We start from the raw sequence: 7,511 nt of genomic DNA on the forward strand, positions 1-7,511 counted from the left end.
GACCTCCTATAGTCCTCATGAAGGAGACCAGCATCTTTAATCCCATTCAAGCGACATACCTCCGCCTTTGAGCTATGTTAAGCTTGCACCAAAGGCTTTTATCTATCCAACAATGGTGGACAAAGTACAGCTCAAATTGGAAAAACAAAAACAAAAACCTTAAACAAAGTGGTTTTTTTTTTAATTGCTGAGGATTGTTCATGGGAACAAGATATTTTGAATTTTTAATGGCAAGCTTTTCACTTGTTACAGAACATTCTGCTTCCCTGAGCACATACAATGATCAATCTATTACTTTCGTTTTTGAGGATGGAAGTTATGAGATCTATGTAGAAGACTTGGGAAAAGACCAAGAGAAAGGTAGAATATTTCCTTTTGTCTATAACGATATAATGATGACTAGTAAAGTAAAAAATAAATTTACCAAGCCATAAATAATGTATTACTTCAGACATGACACATAGATTTCATACTGTGTGCTAACTCCAATACATTGGCAGACATGCCTAAATATCACTAAGTTGAAGAGAATTCAGAAGCTTAGTGAGGATTTAATAGGAAAGGATGCTGATATTGAGAAGCGGTATCTGTTGTGAAAGATGGAAGAGGGATTCCTGGGTGGCTCAGTGAGTTAAGCATCCAACTCTTGGTTTCGGCTTAGGTCATGATCTCAGCGTTCATGGGATTGAGCCCCATGTCAGGCTCTACACTGACAGCACAGGTCAGCTTGGGATTCTCTCTCTTTCTCTCTCTCTCTCTTTCTGCCCTTCCCCAACATGTGCTCTCTCTCTCTCAAAATAAATAAACTTTAAAAAAATGGATGAACAGACCACATATATTTGCTACTGCTAATTACCTGCTGTATCTTTCCAGTCCTATCAATATCACCAAAGTACAATCTCAAATAAGAGAATATACCAGTGTTATGGACAATTTGTTAAATATTTTAATAATAACTGTGTTAGAGAATTCATCAGAGCATATTCATACATTTTTGAGACCTTCCTTAAAATCACAAAATTTCTTTAATTGATGTATAATAAAAGAGGATATTGTCTGACGTTATGTATTTGTTAAAACTGAAACATTTTGATAAAATTGTATCTCACTGAAGGGATTTTATGCATTCTCTTTCAGATAAGGTGTTATTCCGTTATTATGATTTCCAACCTCCCTCACGCGAAACAGGTAATTTGGAAGACTAGGTAACTGTAGTACTTGAATTCTTGAGTTTGGGGCAAGGACAAATCCAAAAATGCCCCATAAAAAAGGAAGGCAGTCTCAGAAGATTCTCTCCAGCCCACATTCATGGTTATCTCTTAGATTCTTAGAGGATTTATTCCATCCCATCCATTTGCAGTTTAATAACTAGGATGAAGGTTAACATTTTAAAAAGATCCAGAATAATAGTGGTTTAAGCTACACAAAACTTCATTTCTATCTTAGCCAGGACGAGAATGGCAGTGCTGCTCAACACGTTGTCCGGGGACCAGGATCCTTCTCTCTTTGTCACTCTGCCAACATCTACATGGTTCAAGATTACTTGCTACCTCAGCAATGCCCAATCAGCAGGACAGTGGAAGACAGATGCATGAATTGTCTTTCCCTTTAAGGACAAAACCTTGAAGTTGCGCGTGACACTTCCATTCACCTCACATTGGTCAAAACTTAGCCACATTGCTACACTTAGTTACAAGAAAACAGACTGGGAAATGTTCTGTTACACAAGGAGAGTAGTTGGGATATTGAAGGAAAACTATCAGTGGCTTTACATGGAGACAGGGAAGCTGACACCCAGACAAATAACCAATAGAGTCATAATTCTACAATTAGAAACCAAATAAGAAAACTAAGGAGCTTAAAAATACCCCCAAATTGTCCAATGACTCTTTAGGAGCTTAACATTACCCCCAAATTATGCGGTGACTTTTTAGTTTCATTTGGGTACAAATACTTCTATAAGACATGTTGGTTAATGAAGCAATTATTTTACATCACATCTTGGATTCTTTTCCTAGGTGTTAAATTCATTTCATTAAATTGAACTTACTTGTTCAATTCTTAGCTTTATAATTTAGATTTTTAAATTAATTTATTATTTTTAATTTACATATTTTTTAATTGCAAGGTGATGCTGATGATGGCCATACGTTACTGGTAAATCTGAGTCCTACAAAAGACAAAGACTTCCTGCTGCATGCCAATAACAAAGAACACTCTGTGGAGGTAATAGAAATATGCACTTAACTGTCATAATTGACTCCACTCTTTTGTGCAGATTTGGGTGTTTGGCACAGTTCAAGGAAAAAGTTTTGTTTCTGCTATTGTACATAAAACACAGTTACTACTAATAACTTGCTTCTGGAATAGGGAAGGGAGGGAAATGGCATGTATAGCCTTGCTACTGAAAGTCTGGGCTCTGCCAGTAGTGCAGAATCAGCTGCGAATTTGTTAGAAATGCAGAATTTCAGGCTTCCTCAGAACTGAATGCGAATCAGTGTTTTAACAAATCTCCAGGAGACTCATATGTGCATTAAAGTTTGAAAAGTGCTACTATGTAGAATGATCTGAAATTCTATCTACTCAGCTTTAGGAACTACTTTGTTTTTCCAGGAAGCATTTCTTAATAAAATAGTTTTCTTAGGCAAATGCAAAAGTAATTTTACACTCCAAGCCTGCTAAAGGGAAAGTCATAAATATTTCCATCTGCCAAGATTTACAATTATCATTATAAATAATAATCTACATTCTAATCATAGGATTCACTACTCAGTCTTTTTCAGTTAGTAAATGTTAGTATAATATTGGTCATGATGAAGAGTTATAAACATTTTGAGGAACAAACAAGCCAAAGATGGAGACCAGGAAGAAAACATAAGAGTATAATATAGATGACAAATTACATAAATACAAAATTATAAATCTAACTAATACAGCCATGTAAGGTATTAACATAAACACTGATGGTACCCCACATCTTCCTTAACAAATGCTCCTCAATGTATATAACAGTGTTTGGCATATATAATTACTCAGTAGTAAGAGCTAACCCATACAGAACTCTATTATATGCCAAATACCATGCTAAATGTTTTACAAGCAGTCTCCTTTAATTCTTGTAGTAATTCTATGATGGAATTATTGTTTTTGTCAGATATTACTGTATAACAAACCATTCCCAACACTTACTGGCCTGAAATAATAATCATTTATATCACTCACATGTAGAAAATAGATTAGGCTAAAAAATTGAGGCTTGAGAGGTAAAGCAATGTGCACAGGACTCAGAGATAGTACATGGCAAAAGTGGGGCACAAATCCTGAGCTGCTGTATCCAAATCCAGTCATTCTAAGCTACAAAGTATCTCAAAGTATGTAGACCATCAGTAAATTAAATTAAATCCGCCCCACTTCAGCCCTCTACTAGCTTCTTCCTACCCCATTCCCATCCCCTACTTAGTAAGTAGCCTTGCTAGAAATACCAAGTTATAATTATTTCTCTTTAGTTTCTAACACAGGGAGGTGAGGTTGACTATGGATTTCCCACTCACGTGCTGATTGCTTTCTTTCTTGTTTCCTCAGCTACAAAAATGTGAAAAACCATTGCCAGACCAGGCCTTCTTCCGCCTTCATAGGAAGTCTTCCAAATGTGTTTCATTTGAATGTAAGAATGACCCTGGAGTGTTTATAGGAGTAAAGGATAACCACCTTACTCTAATTAAATTAGAGGATCAAACTGAGTATTTTAGTACAGAGAATATCATATTTAAACTCTCTTAAACTTAATGTTATGGAAAGCTGTGGATCTTGTGTTGGATAACTCAAATAGCTACCACTGGAGAAATGATCGAGAAATAAAGAAAGAGGTAACATTCAAGGGAAATGGAGAGTACTTAGTATGCTATGGAATGTTTTTCTCATTATGTGTAAATACTTTTTTATGGTCTTTCATTTCTGCATTTTATTTCCTTCTGTATCATTACATATTCAATAGGGTATTGCTAAAGAGACCTCAGAAGAGGTACAACCTGAACTTTAATTTTTTCTACTTTCAGTACAGAAAGAACTTCATATTTAGAGCTGAGACCTCTGGGGAGAAGCAAGGGCCTTAATCCAAGTCTCATTTTAGACAGGGATCCATTTTAAAGAGCTACATAAAGACATAATTTTCCCTGGTTCCAAACAATGAGTTCAAACACTAAAGCTATTGGTGAAAAGACAACCAAATCTATTTGGACTTACCATTTCACAACTGGAATAAAACACCAAATTTGTTTGAAATGCCCCAAACTTCAGATACCTACCTACATAGGTAGGCAGATAATATAAATATATGAAATGACAAAGACAGCCAAAACATTAAGAAAAATAAATCCAGTATTTGGAAAGTAAATAATTTTACCTCTAATTGTTTGTAAACTGCTGATTTTTTATAGACTTAGTTAAGTTTAAGCAAAACATTCTTATATTAGGAAATGAAATAAATTTTAGTTCAGACATATAATTGAAATCATTAGGAATATCCAACAAATTAAAACGTTTTTTAAAAGCACTGAGACACAACTTATTTTAGGACATCGAAGTACCATGGGATCCAAGTACCACAGTGAATTCAGAAATCCTCTGATCTACTAGAGCCTAGATAGGACACAGGATTAACATCACAATTTCAATAACTGACTCTTCCTGATGTTTGTAGTATACAATGTCCTTCTGACCCTATTCTCCAGGGATCTATGACTTTTGATATACATATCACCCTGGACAAAATTTCTTCTAATACTTTCTTCCCATGTATACAAATGTTTTTCTTGTCCAGCTTTCCGATTACCCTACTTATTATGGCATATTTGTTTGACTTTTATTACTTCTTTATTCTTTTGACCAAATGTGTTCTTGATATACCTTTTGTGACTCCTGAGCTTCATTACAAATCACCTGATATATGGATGCCATATTTATTTTACTTCATCTATCTGATGTTGTAGAATTTCATATAAGCCTATTAAAGACCAATATTTTTTATTAAACATCTTTGCATTTTACATTACTAAGGTAATAAAATTCATACTCAACCATGTAATAAGATTTTTCAACTACTAAAGGAATAGTTTTGCTTATTTTAAGGCCTTAATTCTACTATAATTTTTCCTAGGTTTAACACTGACAGTAAATGATAAAACTAATGACAATACTTATAAAATGCAACTTTTTTTGAAAGTGTAGGCTTTTTAATTTTTAATTGTTGAGATCTATTAGATTATAATGCTGGTGGAACATAAGATTAAAAAGGCTGAGAATTACTGTGTGAGGGTAAGCAATTATAAACAATAATAAATCTTTCATTACATTGCCAATTTTATTATTTTTTTTGTATATTGTTTCAAGTTTCTTTTTTTTTCAATGTATGAAGTTTATTGTCAAATTGGTTTCCATACAACACCCAGTGCTCATCCCAAAAGGTGCCCTCCTCAATACCCATCACCCACCCTCCCTCCCTCCCACCCCCCATCAACCCTCAGTTTGTTCTCAGTTAAGAGTCTCTTATGCTTTCATTGCCAATTTTATTATGGAGACAAAAACAAACGCAGAATCTATATCATCCACTCTGAAAAACACTAAATGTTAATCATATGCATCTCTATGATATATTTAAAATTATTGTTTTTAAGTAACCAGATATATCTATTACATTGTTTAAGTTCTTGAATAAATTGTATTTTTCAAAAGTCTGTGAGGCCACGTTTTTATCATAAAATGACTCAATATTCTGAAGTTTTTAAGTGAAAGTAAGTACACTTTACTCCACCAATGTTGGTATATGAAGTAGGTCATTTGATGTTCTTGGTCATTCAAAATTAAGTAAGATATTCCAGAAAAGGGATTGTGTCTTTTACACCTTTATATTCCCAGTGCCCATCATACTGGCCAGCACAGATGAGCTATTTGGTGACTTTTACCGCAAATCAAACAGCCAACATACACCTGCCAAAGGAAATTTAACCTGACCTCTGATCATTTAGGTATCTTTCAACCTGGTTATCTTACTTTTCATGTTCAATTCTCCTTTTCTAAAAAAGACTTTGTACCATTACTATACTGAGTATTATTTAAAATATTTAAATGTGTGATGGTCTTTTGTCACTTACTTTCATGTGTTTTGATGGTCGATAACACAGACATAACTGGAAGGAATTTTTCCATTTCATTGTATCAGAATAACAATTATGCCAAAACTTACTTTTCCCTCATTTTATTTATATTCATTAGATTTTTATGTATTTATTGGATACCTTGAAATACTGTCAAGAAAACTTTATTTGAATAAGTAATATGACTTAGAATTGGAAAAAAAATGAAGTAAGAGTTAAGATTCAGGGAATTTGAAAAAATAATTGCTAATTTAATTAGAATGCAACAGCTTGACGGGGTGCCTGGGTGGCTCAGTCAGTTAAGCATCCAGCTTCAGTTCAGGTCATGATCTCGCTGTCATGGGTTCAAGTCCTATATTGGACTATGTGCTGACAGCTCAGAGCCTGGAGCCTACTTCAGATTCTGTGTCTCCCTCTCTGCCCCTTAACCACTTGTGGCATCTTTCTCTCTCTCTCTCTCTCTCTCTTTCTTTCAAAAATGAATAAACATTTTTTAAAAAAAGAATGCAACAGCTTGATTAAAATCTTAAAAAATTGAATTATAACCACCACATCTGCAAAAAAAAAAAAAGCCAAAAAATAAAAACAATTTCAACCTTTATGCCTCATGCTGAGAAATTGCATGATGGATGGAAAAATATTAAACAAGGGTACTCAAAATTCCTCCCCCATCCCCATCATACAATGACCTATACAGCCCAGAAGTCTTGTCCTCTAGCAGTTGCTCCCTTAATACATGTCATGCATATTGGACTTTGCTAGGTAGTGTGAAAGCACCTCCCCCCGCCCCAAAAAAAACTAAACTATGCTCCTTGTCCACATGGAACTTAAAACATGTACAATTTATGTATTAACCTCCAACTCTGCAGTCAGTACACATTTGCACAAAGGTAAGATAGATCAGTGTGAGTTTCACTTTAGAGAAAGAAATGAGTGAATTCTCTACCCTACTACCCACCCTGATCTATTCATGTATCCATCCTCAAGGTTGTGTTATATAGTTTCCTTCTACAGGTCCCAGTCAGGGTTGGGATTAGGGGGCTTAGGACTCTGAGAAATGGATGCAAGAGATAAAAGTTAAAGCCAAATTGGTAGAGATAGAATCAATGAGGTAATTCCTGTTGAGGTGCCAAGATTATGAAACACTTGTCCAAGTCCAATTATAGTCCCTAGCCCATATGGTATTCCCATAAGAAGAATGCATGAATCACTACCCAGCATAGTAAGAACATAGATTTGGGAGCACTTGGTTGGCTCAGTTGGAAGAGTCTGCAACTCTTGATCTCAGCGTCATGAGTTCAATCCTCGCATTGGGTGTAGATGTTGCATACATACATACATACAGAAACAAGGAAACAA

At 34.8% G+C, this 7,511-nt stretch overlaps 1 protein-coding gene across 11 annotated transcripts in view; it reads left to right on the plus strand.

Annotated features, from left to right (window-relative positions):
* Positions 1 to 5,732, plus strand: part of IL33 (interleukin 33) — a 39,006-nt gene extending 33,274 nt beyond the window's left edge. For all 11 annotated transcript variants that reach the window (XM_043565666.1, XM_043565663.1, XM_043565670.1 and 8 more), the window contains 4 exons: positions 253 to 360; positions 1,138 to 1,188; positions 2,129 to 2,226; positions 3,583 to 5,732. In XM_043565666.1, coding sequence (XP_043421601.1) covers positions 253 to 360; positions 1,138 to 1,188; positions 2,129 to 2,226; positions 3,583 to 3,780 — 455 coding nt within the window. In that variant the 3' untranslated portion in view covers positions 3,781 to 5,732. The remainder of the gene's footprint in view (positions 1 to 252; positions 361 to 1,137; positions 1,189 to 2,128; positions 2,227 to 3,582) is intronic.
* The last annotated feature ends 1,779 nt before the right edge of the window (positions 5,733 to 7,511 follow it).

The sequence above is a fragment of the Prionailurus bengalensis genome, chromosome D4 (genome assembly GCF_016509475.1).
Source record: "Prionailurus bengalensis isolate Pbe53 chromosome D4, Fcat_Pben_1.1_paternal_pri, whole genome shotgun sequence".
Lineage (NCBI taxonomy): Eukaryota > Metazoa > Chordata > Mammalia > Carnivora > Felidae > Prionailurus > Prionailurus bengalensis.